Genomic DNA, 18103 nt, shown 5'->3' with positions numbered 1-18103 from the left:
TGACGATGAAGATGTCAACAACGATGAAGGCATTAACACTTCTTCGGTCGTGGAGCAGATGCGGCGTATTGTGATACACAATAATCCTGGGCCACACATGTCGCTCATAGACCCCGACGTAGCGTATGTAGCTGAGTTTCCGGAGTACCCTGAAATAGTTCATTCTCACGGGCTGCCCGTAACATCTGATGATGATGATATATTCATAGGCCAGAGATTCAGCTGTAAAGAAGAGTGCGTATATGCCATTAAATGGTACAGCATGAAGATATCGGTGGATTATAAAGTATCCGTGTCTACTCCGACAATATATGTTGGGGAGTGTTAAAAGGTAGCAGAAGGCTGCAATTGGCAGGTACGAGCTGCATTCATTAGAAGTTCTCAGCTGTGGGAGATACGAAAATTTGTTGGTCCTCATACATGCACATCAACACCTATGACATAAGATCATGGAAAACTTGATTCGAAAACTATTTGTGCGTATATCATGCCAATGGTGAAGGACATGCCGACCATTAAAGTTTCGGTACTCATTACGGAAATGCAAGCACGATTCCAGTATCGAGTCTCATATCGGAAGGCATGGATGGCTAAACAGATGGCGATGGAGCAACTATATGGGGATTACGATTCATCGTATAACGAGCTTCAAGGTTGGATAGCTGCTGTGCGGGAGTATGTACCGGGGACTGTGATTGAGTTGCAGACAAGTCCATATTACGGCCCGGATGACCAGTTACAGCCGGTAAAAAAGATTTTCCATCGGATGTTCTAGACGTTCGATCCATGTGTGCGGGCATTTCCCCACTGCAAGTCACTTGTGCAGGTGGATGGAACATGGCTGTATGGAAAATATACACAGATCCTACTTCTTGCAGTTGCTCAAGACGGTAACAGAAACGTGCTCCCGATAGCATTTGTTATCGTAGATAAAGAAAACATGGAGTCTTGAGAATTTTTCCTCACAAATCTGCGGAGGTATGTTATTAAGAACGATAACATTTGCATCATCTTCGATAGAGGGAAGGGTTTAATTGCAGCTATTAAGCGTTCCAGTGTGCCGTGGAGATCCGTTTACTGCATTCATCACATAGCGTCTAACTTCCATAAAGATTATAAGAATGCAGACTGGAAGAGACAAGTCGTGGCAATGGGTAAATGATAAACTTATATTTTCACTATAAGTTATAATGTTTGATGTTATCGACTTACTAAAACTTATTTTTCGTTAATACGTATGCAGCGTACGAGTTAGAGCCACATATTTTCCAGGAAAGAATGATCCGACTTGAGAGTGACATGGAGGGGCAGACAAACACATCTTTCCGAGAATGGTTGCGCACAATGGATCCGGGCAGTGGGCTCAAAGTTTTGACGAGGGCTTCCGTTACGGCCACATGACCACAAACGTAGTCGAGGGGATCAACGCTGTCTTGTTGAAAATACGTAATCTTCTGATTGCATCGGTATTTTCTGCTACTTTCTACAGGCTGGCTACTTTGATGCCAAGAATGGGTCAGTAGCAAGTCGGCCAGATTCAGGCGGGACATGTGTTTGTCGAACATGTAAGGGATGCAATGGTCATAAATCGTCGGTTGGCGAGGTCAATGAACGTGAAAATATATTCACGACGACTAGAAACGTTTCGAGTTACTGAGAACATCGGTCGTCGACATAGGTCCTACGGAGTTGATCTCCGGAACAGACGGTGTGAGTGCAGGAAGTTTGAAACAATTCATTATCCCTGTGCACATGTCGTGGCGGCGTGTGCTAAAGTCAACATTGATGTTGAAAAATATGTCGATGATGTGTACACGCTGGAGCAAACATTGCGTGTCTGGGAGAATGAGTTCCCCGTCCTGCCGGACCTATCTACATGGGAAGTGCCGCCGATGACTTTCGAGCTGATCCCAGACAGAGGGCTAAAGAGGAATCCAAGGGGTCGTCCGCAGTCAAGCAGAATCCGTAATGAGATGGGTATTAAGGAAAAATTTGATGAAAAGCGTTGTGGAATATGCCGGTTAAGTGGTCATAGCCGGAATAAATGCCCTAACCGAAACTTTCATGCTGGTCAGTCGTCCGGATCGGGGCAAAATTGATTTGCTTTGTATTTTGTTATAAACAGTAATTTTATTCGGCTTTGTACCATGTGCGCACTTGGAGTTATTAAGATTATATCAAAAATAGAGTCATTCATAATTCGATTCAGCTTTAATATAATGAAAAAAATAATAATGGATATTTATACAAAAAATTCAGAGGTAAGGTCAAATAAAATACAAATATGGCTTTTTATACAGAAAGTGCATCAAACCCCTAAAATCGATGGTTCGATGGTGTTGTCCGGGGGGTATACCTCTGCGGAGGTCGACGCTCACGGTCTGGGTGACGACCAACATCCTCATCGTCCGCAGGTGGGGGCATGGAAAACATAGAGAAAAGGTCCTATGCCTCGTTCGCCGCCGACGAACTTGAACCATAATGCTGCGGATACGTGTCAGACGGGCCAGGCATGCCGTAGTGCGGTCGGGGCATCCAAACAGTTCAAACTCGTAGGCGTATTCGCCCTTTGCGAAGCTCAGATAATATTCATCAGCCACCAAATCCAGACGATAGCCATGTGAATCCACATTTGACTGTGAATGTCCGGGATCTAGCTGAGGGTCCTGCTCCGGCTCTGTCAGTTGCGGAGAATAATATGCCGTCGAATTTGGATCCATCGGGCTTGGGTCGTCTGATGCTCCAACTTGCTGCACGTACTGGGGGATTATAGTCGATTGCCCTTCAAGTAAATATGGCTTCCCGCAACTATGGTACCATTCTGTATACTCCAATGATGGTTGCAGGTCCGTAGCCATAACCATTTGAGGAATTCGGCGAAATGGATCATTCAACAGTGCGACGTATTTCCGGTGCTTGATTCCCCAGTCCAATTGAACTCTTCCTCTCTTTGTCAAGCCGTGATCATCCTCCAACTGGGCCGGCAGATCCGGGATAGGTTGGATGCACCCAAACTGCCGAAGCACGCGATCGCCGTGATACCACTCGATGACGTTGAAATTAATAATTGGTGTGTTAATGCACCATATGTGGGAATCAACGAGTGCAGACGAGGGTACGACATTTGTAATTTCCCGCCTCCGGTATGGCATCCATATAAACTGCATGAGTAATAACATTGTAACGAGTTAGACCGATAACATGTGATTAATATATAGAAATAGAATAGATGTCATGAATATTAGAATAGCAGCTTACCCCTTCCCGGGCATGCTGTTCAATCCTCATGCGGTATATCGGGACATCAGACGACTTCCCGATGCCGGGACGGGTCTTCCACCTACAAAAAATAGTATAGGGTTTAGGGTTGGTAACATTACTTAATATATTATGACTACAAATAATGACAATTTAGCGTCTTATCACCTGAGTGGCAGTGGATACAGATAGGGTTGGTGACTAACGCGTGCCAAAAACGGCATCCGATAAAGTGCCCACAACTACAGCAGTATGAGGCATCCGCCGATGTCTTTAACCTGCGGCTCTGTCGCCCGACAAAGCTCCCGGTAGAGCGTTGCTAAAACGGCGGAACCCCAGTTATATCGCCTAGCAGTGGAGAAATCAGCTAGCAGGGGCAGGTACGACAAATGCACACAGTCGCCATTTACATCAGGCATAAGTATTTCCCCGATCATATGCATGATGTACGCTCGGGCAACGCACATCAACTCAGCTTCAGTCGCGGTTGCTGATAATTGTCTAATTTTGGCTTTTAGCCATGTAAATTTGATACCGAAAAAATATTTCTCGCCGTCCTCTGGTGACTCTCTTAGGAGTTGATAGCAAACTGCAGCCAGATCGGTGGATGACGATACTTCCGTTACGGGACTCCCGTCAATTGGGAGCCCCAGCTGCACTGCAACATCCTCCAAGGTCACCGTGCACTCCCCGCACGGAAAATGGAAAGTATGGGTTTCCGGACGCCACCGCTCCACTAGCGCAAATAATAAATCAAAGCGCAAGTCGGACGACCGTATTAATGCTACTGACCCAAATCCGGCTAGCTCCAGGTACGGCAGCAATCGATCATCCGGAGATTTCTTTAAAACACTCACGCGGCCCCTTAATACTCGGAACGAGTCCTGATAGTGTTAAATTACAGATAACATAATTTCTTTGTATATAATGCGTATATCCTTTTAAAATAAATAGAACTCCTAATTAACAAATAATAAATCATACCGCGTTATTAGCCGCATCAGATATATGTCTAATATTGCTTTGAATCAATCTAGCCATTGCGATGCCTGCAAGTTGAAAAAAAAGTTAGAAACAAATTTTTACTTCGGCCATTTATTCGTATTTTTTCTCCGCATTTTATTCCTGTAAAAAATATCATAATTTCTAAATTTATAATTTTATATTATTCCAGTGCATAATGTTTGAAATTTATTAATCTAGTGTGTTATTTGAATTAATTTTCTGTAAAAAATAACCCTTACCGCTGCCCTTTGCTCATATTAATTTTCGTAAAAAATAACCATCACCCTTTTTTTGCATTTTTTGATATATTTTGGTAAATAAAAAACTTATAACATTTTGGTTATTTTAATTTTTTAATATATTTGTAAAACTCATTATTTCGGTAAATAAAAAAATTATAATATTTTCATATTTTTTTCTAATATATTGGTAAAAACCCGAAATAAACCCTTTCCCCGCCCTTTAGTCGTATTATTATTTTCCGATTTTATTACTTTCAAGAAAAATATATTATTTTGTATTTTATTATTTTATATTATTTCAGTACATTTTGTTTCAATTATTTATATAACTTATTTCTGAATTTTTAAAAATTTACTAATACACTCTTACTTGCCATTTGTTCGTATTTTTTTCCGTATTTTATTATTTTTAAAAATATCGTAATTTTTATTTTATAATTTTATATTATTTCAATTTATTATGTTTGAAATTTATTACATGTACACTTTTCGCATTTTTATTCCCATTTTATTATTTTCGATAAATATACAATTCCCATTTTTTTTCGTATTTTATGTTTTCTTAAACATACTTCTTTGTCATTTTCTTTTAATGCTATTTTCCTAAAATTTAAATTTCAAATTCCTAAGTAAATTTCATAAAAAATCCTAATCAACATACAATGTACATACCATTCCTTTTTCATTCTAAATATATTTCATAAAATATATATGCTAAACAAAATAATAAAATAACTATAATGTACGTAACATAAATTTTAAACACACAAATATTAAAAATTTTAAATTTAAAAAATACCTTTTCTTTTCTTTTTTTTCCTTCCTTCCCTCTTCTTCTTCTTCTTCTTTTTTTTTCTCTTCTCCTTTCTTTTTCTTTCCTTCTTTCTTTCTTTTTTCTTCTCCTTTCCTTTTCTTCTTCTTTCTTCTCCTTTCCTTTTCTTCTTCTTTCTTTCTTTCTTTTTTTCTCTTCTCTTCTCCTTTCCTTTTCTTTCCTTCTTTTTCTTTCTTTCTTTTTTTCTTTCTTTCCCTCTCCTTCTGGTCCCCCCACCACCGACCCCCCCAATAAACATTGGTGCCGCCAATGGCTTTGGCACCTTTGGTGCCGCCAATCCCATTGGCGTAACCAAGGTACACCCGTCACATAGGTCAGATTTTTTTTTTCAGGTTTTTTTTTTGTTTTTTTTATATATTTTGGTAAATAAAAAAATAATATATATTTTGGTAAATAAAAAAAAGTTATAACATTTTGGTAATTTTTTATTTTTGTTATAATATTTTAGTAAATATCCTAGTATTGTTGTTTTGAGATTATTATTTAGATTATGATCTTTGATGCATGAAAAGTACATATGAAGGATTTTTTAATTTTTAATTTTATGGCATTCTATATTCAATTTAAATGACTGGTGAATGTAGGATGTTTTATTTGTTATCGAAATAATTCAAATAAACGGAAATGAAATATCTAAGCTGAATTAAAATTTTATAAAATTTTATAAAATTTTATGAATTCATCCTTTTTTGATAAAATTCGACCTACTCAATCTTTTCAATTGTTATAAACCACTTGTGTTTAATTTTTTTTTATCTTTTCATCATTAAAAAATTAATTATCAATTTACCACCTTTTAATAAAACATGACCTACTAGTCTTTTCAATTGTAATTAAGTACACTTTTATGTCTTTCAAAATTGGGTGATTTTCCGGTTAGTGGAGGTTATTAGATATGATGGACCTAATTAGGATTTTTGCTGGATGTACGTTTACTTTTAGTAATACGGTGCGTTTAGTTTTATTTTGTCTCATGTTATAGTATTGTTGTAGTATTTAATTTTATTACCACCGCTGTTATTTTTACACTAATCACAAATAAACACACCACATATCCAAAGGAGCCCTTAATCTTATGAGATTGGCACCGCCCTTAATCTTTATGGTTAGCCTCCCTCTCCCTCTCACTCTTGCTAATGTTCCTACAATTTGGATTTTTTGTGGTTGAAAAATCATTTTTTTCAAGTGTTTGAATTAGGTTTAAAATTTGAAATTTTAGAATAATTTTATTTAAATGTTATTTGATTTTAATAAAATTAATTTTATATTGTAAAACAATGAAAAAATATATAAATATATTAAAAATTATATATTTTTGAAGTCGATAGTCAAAGAAACTTAGGTTACAAGTATGAATGTATTAATGATATTGAGTCTACTTTCTCCGCTTATATTCCACATTTCCACTGTCCTACCGAGGAATAAATATGTATATATTAATTCACTTCCATATCATTTTGGTCCACTAATTAAAATCAGTCCCCTCATCCTTTTTTTTCCATTTTTTTTATGGATGGTTACTTGAAAGTTTTAATTTGATTATTATGGCATGAAAAAGAAAAAGGTGACATGGATGGTTTTAGTTGGTGGACATCATATGAATATAATATAATAGGATAGAAACTGTTTATAAAATAATTTACTATTGGTAAGACACATTGCACTCTTAAAGAAATAATCTAGGTTTGAATCTGGGAGACGACATTGTTACTAGAGATAGTCACGAACCCCAAACATAAATTGTAAAATAGAACGAAGAATATTAAAAAAAAATTAATACTTGATTATGTTATACTTACACTTATGGACTTTTTTTATTCCATTATAGGTGCATGAAAGTGAAAAGTATCATGTAGGTCTCTATATTAAAAATCAGATTGCATTTTACCTTTTTTTAATAAAAAATGACAAATTAATCCATGTACAATTAAAAATTGGCATGATAGACGGAATAATCAAGCAGTGACATGTGCTCATGTTGATGTATAAGGATCGATTTTTAACAGTAAAAATTGATGAAATTTTTAATAAAAGAATCAATTTATTCTTTGATCCAATGTATAAAAATTAATTTATCTATTTTCTAAGTAGAGAGTAAAATATAATTCTTAGTAAAAAATATAGTTTTAAGATAAAATGGCAATCCTATATGTATAAAACCATGTTAGTCTTTCCTACGGAACCAATCTGCCAACCACCGACTTGCTCTTCATAATGACCTCTCTTGAATTACAAGTCCCTCCTCACCCCACCACCTTAGACCCCGAAAACCATGCCATCAAAGGTGAAAACGCCGCAGCCGATGACGATGAGCTCTCCCCTATAGAAGAAGTCCGGCTAACCGTTACCAACACGGACGACCCGACGCTCCCAGTATGGACCTTCCGGATGTGGTTTTTGGGCCTCATATCATGTGCTCTCCTCTCTTTTCTCAACCAATTCTTTGCCTACAGAACCGAACCACTAATAATAACCCAAATCACAGTCCAAGTAGCCACACTGCCGATAGGACAGTTCATGGCGGCGGTGCTGCCGAGGAGGCAGTTCAAGCTTCCGGGTGTAGGGTCGAGAAAGTTTTCATTGAACCCTGGTCCGTTCAACATGAAAGAACACGTACTTATTTCTATATTTGCAAACGCTGGCAGTGCGTTTGGGAGTGGCTCTGCTTATGCGGTTGGGATTGTTACTATTATCAAAGCCTTTTATCAACGTAAAATATCGTTTTTGGCTGGTTGGCTGCTCATCATCACCACTCAGGTAAATTGATCATTCTTTTTGGGAGATTCAATTTTCTTTTTAACTGTTTTAAAGTATTTAATTAGTTACTTCTTTGACAATTTGCGATGGTTGGTAGAGGTGTTCATGAACTGAGTCGGGTTGGGTTCGGGTTAAGTCTGATTTGATCTAAGTATAATGTTATCATATTTTATCTTTGTTCAAGTCGGCCAGATCTAAAAAATAGGCATAATATTTTGCTCAAACTTGTCTATATTTGCAAAAGATTAATTTAAACCCATTTTAATTCCGCCAATATTATTTTTAATTTAAAAAAATCATTTATATTATTTTAATTTAATATTTAATAATTTTATATAATTTTCTATTTATTTAAATTTTATATAGTCATCTTAACATTATTTTGATGTTTACATTAGAATAGTATTATATATTTAGTATAGTTTTATTTTTTAATGTGTTATAAATTACATAATATATAAAAATAACATAATATAAAATATTATAAACTTAAAAACAAACCGGACTTGAGCCTTAAATATTTAAACTCGAACGACTCATATTTTAAAAGGGCTTAATTTTTTCACCTAAAATCCTTTATTATATGACTTCATTTTACAAATATGTAAATAAATATGTTTTTGTGAATTGAAACAAAATTCATATTTACCAATTTTATTCATTTTAATTTATCTATTTATTTAATATTTTTATTTCATTTAAATTTAATATTTGTTTTTTGGTGGCCTGAAATAATAGTGAGTAAAATCCGATTTGATTCAAAAACTCAATAAAAAATTAAATTTTGAATTAAATAGTTCGAGTTATTTGAATTAATTGAGTTATTCGGATAAACTCTAATAAAAACCAAGATTTTGGTTTAACTCGAATATTAATTACACAATTCAAGTTATGCGAAAATCTGAATAAGAAAAGGCAAAACTACGTCGTTTTGATAAATGTTTACCCATTAAGTTAAAAGCAAAATCATTATATTGTTTATGTAGGTAAATAATTTTGTATTTCGTCTATTAGTTACATAATCGATCTATATAAATGCAATATTAAGTATAAATAATATGATTCGTTAACTCGACTGGACTTGATTAGAAAATTTTTTACTCGATTCGATTTGATTTGAAAGAAAAATTAAATTGAGTTCAGTTGTTAAAATATATTTCGTCAATTTAACTAACTCGAAATTTTTTTACGCGATTCGACTCGATCCGATCGAATACTCAACCCTAGCCTGAAATACACAAACCGCATCTCTAAGAAATAAAACAATCCCTTAAAGCTATGTATAGATAAAGTAAAACAATTCCCAACTTTTTGTTGTCTAAGAATGAGAAAGCATAATATCTTCATTGGAAATCTCTTCATATAAATTGACAAACTTTTAGCTTTTGATAATCTCTTACTGAAAATATGCTTTATTTAATTATGACGTCTTTCTCATCTCATTAAAAGAAATAGTGAAAAAATTCGCAGCCTGTTCCACTTGTAACGGCACAACTTCAACTCTGATGTCAGCCGACATTATCATATGAATTGGCCTTTAATTTAGCATACTTCTTTTTTACCTTGATAGACAATCAGATAATGAGTCCTAGTCATCTTCCCCAACTTTGTTGGATAATATTCAACGTTTATAGTAGTAATATAGAATCATCACAAAATAATAATAAAGAAAATAAAGTAAAAATTCTTTCGAAATAAAATCATGGATAGAGAATGGAGAAAATTCACTATTATTGAAAATCAAAAGATACAAGAAGAGTTTCGATTACATCTATTTAAAGGTTGAAAATTTTATTCTAATAAATGTAAAATAGATTAAGTGTATTTTTATACGGATTTTACTTGTGCAACAGTCTATACCTTAAACCCTACATGATCTATTGATTTTACCATTGTATTATTTCTTTAACAAGATTTGGTCATATAAACTCTAACAATATTTTATCTGTTCAATTATAAATAAAATGATAAAATATTTATATTTAATCTTAGAATTAAAAATTATTAATTTTATATTTGAGTAAAAAGTTGTACAAGGAAAGGTATTTTCTCTAATGAAGTCCTTTTAGAAAATAACAAAAAAAAAGTAGAAGAGAGAATTTGTTTTGAAAGTTTTACTAGTAGAAAGAAAGTGTAATTATAAGTATATGTTACACATAAATGCATGTTAAATTAACTACAATATAATGCATAGTGAACGAAAAATCGGATTAAGTGAAAAAAAAAAAAACAAAACACACAAATATGATGAGAAAAAAAAACTTAACCTTGGTTAAAAGTGTCGGTTTATTTATTTATCTTATTTTTTAATTATGTGATCGGAAATTTGAGTAGAAAAACTCATTTTCTCATTGGCATGGAACAAGAGAATGTGTTTTTATGCCGGTTGAGGGTTGAGGCTCCAAAGTCCCACACACCCAATAATTTACTCTTACAAATTCACATCTTGAATTAATAAATACAACCGTCTATTCTAAGCTCTACCCAATCTCTTTCGACTTTCATTTCCAAGCTCTAACCCTGTGTTCAATGGAAATACAAGCCCCTCATCCCATCACCAAATATCCAGACCCTGAGAAACATGATGCCACCAGCGGCGGAAACCACGACGTCGAAGACGACGAGATCTCCCCTATCGAACAAGTCCGGCTAACCGTAACCAACACCGATGACCCGACGTTGCCTGTATGGACCTTCCGAATGTGGTTCTTAGGCTTGTTCTCATGCGCCCTTCTCTCTTTTCTCAACCAATTCTTCTCTTACAGAACAGAGCCTCTCATTATAACCCAAATCACAGTCCAAGTTTCCACACTTCCCATTGGCCATTTCATGGCTTCTGTCTTACCCAAAACCCAGTTCGGTATCCCGGGTTTCGGGTCGAAAAGATTTTCTTTGAACCCTGGTCCATTCAACATGAAAGAGCATGTTCTCATTTGCATCTTTGCCAATGCCGGAAGTGCTTTCGGTAACGGGTCGGCTTATGCGATTGGTATAGTTAACATTATCAAAGCGTTTTATGGTCGGAACATATCGTTCTTAGCCGGTTGGCTTCTCATTATCACCACTCAGGTACTAAAATGACATAGCTAAGCTAAGCTTTGCTTGTTCGTAAAAAAAGAATAGTTATTAAATTTGATTCCTTCTTTAATTTTACTGGTTTCAAATGCAAGAAAAGCAAATTCCCAGGTCCTTGGGGGAAAAAGTTAATTCCAATTGGTAATTAATAAGCTTTATTAGTTGGTTGTTAGATTGTCATAGTCAATCAATCATGGGTTTGCTTTGTTAATTATTAATTAGCTGGATTTATCATTTATGTCACTAATTAAAACTAAAGATAGTCCAAAGAAAGTGCTATTGCTAATCTATGGGTTATCATGATGGGGACTGGTGCAGGTACTAGGCTATGGCTGGGCTGGGCTGCTGAGGAAGTATGTGGTGGAGCCAGCTCACATGTGGTGGCCTAGCACTTTGGTGCAGGTCTCTCTTTTCCGGTAAGTTCCTAATTTCCGGCATTGGTGTAACTTATCTATACGCTATTAACAGTAAATTTGGTATCGCAGCATATTATTAGATTTTGTCACATTCATTATGTGAGTAAAAATAAATAAATATTAAAATTATATCTATATAAATAGTGGTAAGATATTTATAAATAAATTTGCTCAGACTCGAGTTTAATATTTAGATATCTCTTTTATAGTTGTTTTATTTAAACATTTCATAAACAATTAGTACAAAACAAAAATGTCATTATATTAATAATTATTATTTTATTAAAAAATATATTATTTTAATTAAAACTAATATTCAATTAAAAAAACTATTTCTCTTTTGAAATATATTATTTTTCACCCAGTGAAGTCTACTCTAAAATTGATCAGAGCTTCAATCATGGACTAGAAAATGTAAGAAGCAACAAAGAAGACACTGTGTAATCCGTAGGCATCAAGAGGTTTACAGGGATTGATGGTTCAATATTCAAGGCATTTTCGAATATTAAATCATTACTGAGCTTTCCCACTTGCATGCCCTTTGTCTTTTAGGTTTATCTATTCGTTTTTTGGCTCATATGGCGTGCAAAATCAACCATATAATGGCTAAGCACTAAGGAATATAGGACACTATCAATACGTTGCTTGGTTGGCCTGATTTTTGATATCTGCGTATGTAATTGTTGTAAGTCAATGGTAGCACCGCTGGAGATGGTCATTGGATCGTATCACATGCCATCCATGTCCCTCTCTTGCGGCGCCTCCTTCGCGTGAGGTGGACCATGATTTTCATCCCCATTTGCTCAAAGCCAAAGCAAAAGCGAGTCTACTTTAGTATTCATTGTTAAAAATATTATTTTTCAATTTAAATCATTTTTATTTAGCAAATCATAATCTTAAAAAAAAATCTTACCTTAGATCATGTAACGATTTAAATGTAAAAGTTTTCAATTATTTTTATTTTATTTCATTATCCTTTAAATACTTTAACTTTACTTTTAAAAAAATATATTAATTAAACATCTTAATTATATTTTATACTTAATTTTAAGTAGTATACTAAATAGATTTTATAACTTAATCTTTTAAGTTTTAACCCTTAAATTTTCACTTTAGAGTAAATTGAATAATTTAACTAGTGTTAGCGACTCTAGTCAACTCAAACAAGCCTACCAGCTGGAGTCAACGAACAAAACTACAAATGGGCCGGCAAAACCATTCCGTTTTGTTTGACAAAACTGCATGGGAGGAACCCGAGTGGAGAAACCGAAAAAGCATGTTTACATACATACATATATATATATGTTTACAAATAGGTCAAATAAATGAAAATTAGCACGTTTGATTTGTAGCGTAATATCATTTTCAGATTAGCACCTAAAATTAGTGATGAATATTTAGTAAAAATCACTAATAAATGACATGAAACAGTTTCATACTGTCATGCATGTCTGTTGGATCATGGAAATCCTACAGTCATTCCACTTCATGATGTTTAAACCATATGATGCTAAAAAATGAAAGTATATATGCTCATTAAATCACATGTTAAACTTGTATATGCTAATATGCAGGCATTCAGGATATGGCTAAGCAAAATAGTGGTACCTTGAATTGTGAATTCTTTGATCTGGATTTGCAGGGCTTTGCATGAGAAAGATGATAAAAATGATCGACGGATGACAAGGGCAAAGTTCTTCCTCATTATACTAATTTGCAGCTTCGTATGGTACCTGGTCCCGGGTTACCTCTTCACAACCCTTACCAGCATCTCATGGATCTGCTGGATTTTCTCCAAGTCAGTTACTGCACAGCAAATCGGTTCAGGTCTGAGGGGACTTGGACTAGGAGCCTTCACGCTTGATTGGTCTGCTGTGGCATCTTTCTTGTTCAGTCCACTCATCAGTCCTTTCTTTGCCATTGCTAATGTTTTTGTGGGCTATGTACTGATAATTTACATAGCAATCCCTGTAGCTTATTGGGGCCTAGATTTGTACAATGCTAGTAGATTTCCCATATTCTCTTCTCACTTGTTTACAGCCCAAGGACAAAAGTACAACATAACAGCTATCGTTAATGACAAGTTTGAGATTGATTTAGCCAAGTATGAAGAGCAGGGTCGAATTAATCTAAGCATGTTCTTCGCTCTCACTTATGGGTTCGGTTTTGCCACTATTGCATCGACAATGACTCATGTGGCCCTCTTCTATGGAAGGTAAACTTATACTCGTCATTCTTATACGCTTCTTTACATGAGACTTCATTTTTTAATTTGCATAACTGAACTTAGTCATAAACCAATATTTCCAAAAATATATATCTATCACTCTCAACATTACTCCCCTCCTTTACTCCCACGCTAGAAATAAGTTATTTCTTCCAATTATGGAAAACTTTATTTGCAGTAGCAGAAGGCAGAAGCAGAGATTTTTTCCATGTCAACCTATTGAAAAGACAAACTAACCCTAAAAGTAATTCATGTTCTTAGATTAAGAAATTTAGATTTTCAGAAAAATCACTACTGTCAAATTGTTATCAACAGAGAGATATATGACCGGTATCGTGCTTCTCACACGGGAAAGGAGGATATTCATACAAGGTTGATGAGAAAATACAAGGACATACCTTCCTGGTGGTTTTACGCTTTGCTTGCTGCAACTTTTGTAGTATCACTGGTGCTCTGCATCTTCTTGAATGACCAGGTGCAGATGCCATGGTGGGGACTCCTCTTTGCTGGTGCAATGGCCTTTATCTTCACCCTTCCAATTAGTATCATAACTGCTACAACAAACCAGGTAAATCAATTCATTTAGAAAATAAAATTAAAACTCCATCCAGCCCCAGGACGAGATCACGACAAATTAATAATATTACCAATCTTGGGAAATCTGCTATTTTCCTAATACTGCTTTCACTCATCATGTACAGACACCTGGTTTGAACATTATCACAGAGTATGTCATGGGTCTCATATATCCTGGAAGGCCTATAGCGAATGTCTGCTTCAAAACCTATGGTTATATGAGCATGGCTCAAGCAGTCTCCTTCCTCAATGATTTCAAGCTAGGACACTATATGAAGATACCTCCAAGATCCATGTTCTTAGTTCAGGTACTTTTCTTCTACCTATGGACTATGATGCATCAACATATATCTCAATGAAAGAAGATAAAATGCCAGTAGTAGTTGTTGACAAATATTTATAGAGAAGAACTATCACTAAGAATTCAAAGGACTTCCAAGAAGGAAACAGGATTCAAAGCAGGAAAACAAATGATAACAGAATGAAATCTTCCTAATCAGATAGATAATATGGTTTTCATTTGAAATTAATATTAACTTATCTAAGGATTTTATGGTTTCCCTGTCATCTCTCTAAGTGCACAACAGCTGATACAGTTTATTTTTGTTGCATTTCCATCTGCTTATCTAGTTCATAGGAACAATTCTTGCTGGAACCATCAACATAGCAGTGGCATGGTGGTTGCTGAACTCTATCGAGAACATATGCCAGGATGATCTCCTCCCTGCCGATAGTCCCTGGACATGTCCTGGTGATCGAGTCTTCTTTGATGCATCAGTTATATGGGGTTTGGTTGGCCCGAAGCGGATCTTTGGATCTCTAGGAAACTATCCAGCTATGAATTGGTTCTTTTTAGGAGGAGCATTAGGACCCGTCATTGTTTGGCTCTTGCACAAGACATTTCCCAAGCAATCTTGGATTCCCCTAATTAACCTTCCGGTTCTTCTAGGAGCAACAGGAATGATGCCACCAGCAACACCATTAAACTACAATGCCTGGATTTTAGTTGGAACCATTTTCAACTTCTTCGTATTCCGTTACAGGAAGAAGTGGTGGCAAAGGTACAATTACATTCTCTCGGCAGCTCTGGATGCTGGGGTAGCTTTCATGGCAATACTATTGTACTTTTCAGTGGGAATGGAAAATAGAAGTGTGACGTGGTGGGGCACGGAAGGTGAACATTGTAAGTTAGCAACTTGTCCAACAGCCAAGGGAATAATGGTTGATGGTTGTCCAGTTAAGTAATGAATGCACTCCTCTGATAAAATCATTCAAGAGTTGCACACCATAGAATTAGCAAGGAATATGAAATTAGTATAGTTAAAACCTTAAGGTGTCTACACAATTTCCAATGTTACATGTAAGATCGTTGTTCCAAAATAACTTTCCTTAAGATTCATTCTTAGGATTTATTCCTTAGCCGAATACAAACTTTATGTCCAAAGAAAAATCATAGTCGGCACCAGATGATGTTTCAATTTGGGAATTGTTCATGAAATACAAAAGAAGTTTGATGAACTTTCAAATGAGTGTTGTATGTCAGGTAGTGAACAATAGAAATGAAAATGCATGTCCAGGCAAACAAGGATACTAGAGATGAGATGATCTACTTGTTTACTTTTATTGTACTATATAATTGTCAATTAAGTGCTTTGGAGATGTATCATACTCAAGACAATTACACAAAATAAATAAATAAAGGCTTAATATCAATTTTGGCAGTTGAACTTGACAATTAGGCTTAATATGAAATGGTTAGATGGTTTAAGGTTTAAGGTTTAAGGTCTATATTGTAATAAATACGGGTGATTTGTAAATGTCTTGTGCAGAGAAAAATTGTCAGTATTACCTGAACTACGGAAAAGATAAAAACTGAACAACAACAAGAGGATGCTGACATTTTGGCGGAGGAATTAAGAAATTATAGAATGAAACCGAACAATAACCGTGTCGTTGCCCATATAATTGTTGTTGGGTAAAGACAAGCTCGACAATGAGTTTGATTTGGATAGCAAGGTAGATAGACAAGCTTCCGTTTTAGTAGCATCAAAGAAGCGAGATAAAAGGTGTTGCTATTGTAAGGAGTTAGGTCACGTCAAAGCAGATTTATGAACTGCGAAATAAAATGATTGCTTAGAGTAACAAGTAAGATGTAGCTGGTGCTAATTTGGACGATGAAAGCGATGATAATTTCTTATTAGTGTCAACGAGCGATAGCTTTAAGCCTACGTCCGAGTGCATCCTAAATTCGGGATGTTCTTTCCACATGTGTCCTAACAGAAAATGGTTCTCCACATACAGTTCGGTTGAAGGTAGAGTTGTCCGCATGGGAAACAATTCATACAGTAATGTAATTGGTATTGGTACTGTTAAAATTAGGATGCACAGTGAGATGATTAGGATACTATCAAATGTCAGGTATGTACTTGGTTTACGAAAGAATCTCATCTTCTTGAGTATTTTAGACTCAAAATGTTGCAGAATCAACATCAAGTCGAGCGACATTAAGGTGTCTTGTTGGGCTCTCGTTTTGTTAAAAGGTAAAATGATTGGCAGTCTTTATATTCTGGAAGGTTCTACAGTGACCAGTGAAACTGGACATCCCTCGTTCGTTACGGGGTCAAACTCAATTCATTTGGAGCGAATCTAACTTGATCATAGGAGGGAAAAATGTATGACCATTTCGTTGAAGAGAGGTTCTCTTTTAGATGCAATTTTGAAAAGTTAGGGCACCATGTTCGTGAAAATCAGTCTCAGGTTAGTTTTGATTTGGCAGTGCACAAGTCGAAGGTTAGAAGTCTTCTAGCTTCTAAATACAGATTCGACTCAGTTAATTCCCTGCATAATTCAAAATAGGCCTGTGGCAGGTTTTGGCAAAGATGACGTTGTGGAAATATAAGTCAAGGTGGAGATTTGTTGAGTATGCGTCATATTTTAGTCAAATTTGATAGATAATCTCCTAGTTAAACTCTGTTTATTTATTTCAGTCGAATTCTGATTAGTCTAGATTATTTTATTATTATTTGACCTACGAATTTAGCCTATAAATAGACTGTTTTACAACCTTAGAAAAAAATACAAGCATTAAAAGATTAGAACTCATAACACTTTTGGATAATTTTATGTTTACGTTTTGAGGGTTATTTGTTTTTGGATTTTGGGGTTTAGTTTTTATCTTCATATTTTGTACTCTTCATTTTTTTGCCATTATAGTAAAATTATCTTTTGCCCATGATTTAATTTTATCATCTTTGGAGGATTTTTCCATGTTAAATTTGTGTGTTCAATTTCTTAATTTCTTCCGCTAATTTTTACTTGTTTGTTGCTTAATCGAGTTTATCCCCAACATCATGTATCAAATATATCTACCATCATATTCACGTGTTTATATAACCACTATCAACCAAAATCCAAAATTCATCAAAGTTCAAATTAAAATCATATGCAAAACAAAAGTTCAAATTAAAATCATATGCAAAACAAACACATTTATTAACCCTATATAAATGCCACATAACTAGACATAAAGCGTTCAAATAAAACTGAATCAAAGGTTGGATAGTGTGGTCTTCGAGTTAATCTGACTGACAAGTTCCGCAAATCAAATGCTTAGTCATTCCATATAAAAATAACTTAACATACATTGACATTTCAACTAGTTTAATTAATTGAAACGCAATTGTACAAAACATGACATTTTGGCATCATTTTACAT

The 18103-nt window shown here is 34.9% G+C and overlaps 2 protein-coding genes across 3 annotated transcripts; both read left to right on the top strand.

Annotated features, from left to right (window-relative positions):
• The first annotated feature begins 1577 nt into the window (after nt 1-1577).
• Nucleotides 1578-2099, top strand: LOC128039999 (uncharacterized). Its single transcript, XM_052628965.1, has one exon. It carries the CDS (start codon nt 1578-1580, stop codon nt 2097-2099), a length of 522 nt encoding a protein of 173 aa, XP_052484925.1.
• Nucleotides 2100-7527: 5428 nt separating this feature from the next.
• On the top strand, nt 7528-15914 carry LOC105795135 (oligopeptide transporter 4). Of its 2 annotated transcripts, none has more exons than XM_012624627.2 (6): nt 7528-8094; nt 11488-11585; nt 13228-13800; nt 14128-14380; nt 14514-14696; nt 15019-15914. In XM_012624627.2, the coding sequence occupies exons 1-6, from the start codon at nt 7552-7554 to the stop codon at nt 15631-15633; spliced, it is 2265 nt and encodes a 754-aa protein (XP_012480081.1). In that variant the 5' UTR covers nt 7528-7551; the 3' UTR covers nt 15634-15914. The 2 variants fall into 2 exon arrangements, with proteins under 2 accessions (XP_012480081.1, XP_052484622.1); XM_052628662.1 differs by lacking the exon at nt 7528-8094 and adding an exon at nt 10462-11163.
• The last annotated feature ends 2189 nt before the right edge of the window (nt 15915-18103 follow it).

This window comes from Gossypium raimondii, chromosome 3 (assembly GCF_025698545.1).
Source record: "Gossypium raimondii isolate GPD5lz chromosome 3, ASM2569854v1, whole genome shotgun sequence".
Taxonomy (NCBI): Eukaryota; Viridiplantae; Streptophyta; class Magnoliopsida; order Malvales; family Malvaceae; genus Gossypium; species Gossypium raimondii.
The sequence above is the reverse complement of the archived record's forward strand: the minus strand, read 5'-3'. Positions and strand labels throughout refer to the sequence as shown.

Coding starts and splice junctions, on each gene's coding strand:
- LOC128039999 (XM_052628965.1), top strand. CDS start 1,578: ATGGTCATAAATCGTCGGTTGGCGAGGTCAATGAACGTGAAAATATAT.
- LOC105795135 (XM_012624627.2), top strand. CDS start 7,552: ATGACCTCTCTTGAATTACAAGTCCCTCCTCACCCCACCACCTTAGAC. Junction 14,381..14,513: donor TAACTGCTACAACAAACCAG/GTAAATCAATTC, acceptor CATCATGTACAG/ACACCTGGTTTGAACATTAT. Junction 14,697..15,018: donor GATCCATGTTCTTAGTTCAG/GTACTTTTCTTC, acceptor CTGCTTATCTAG/TTCATAGGAACAATTCTTGC.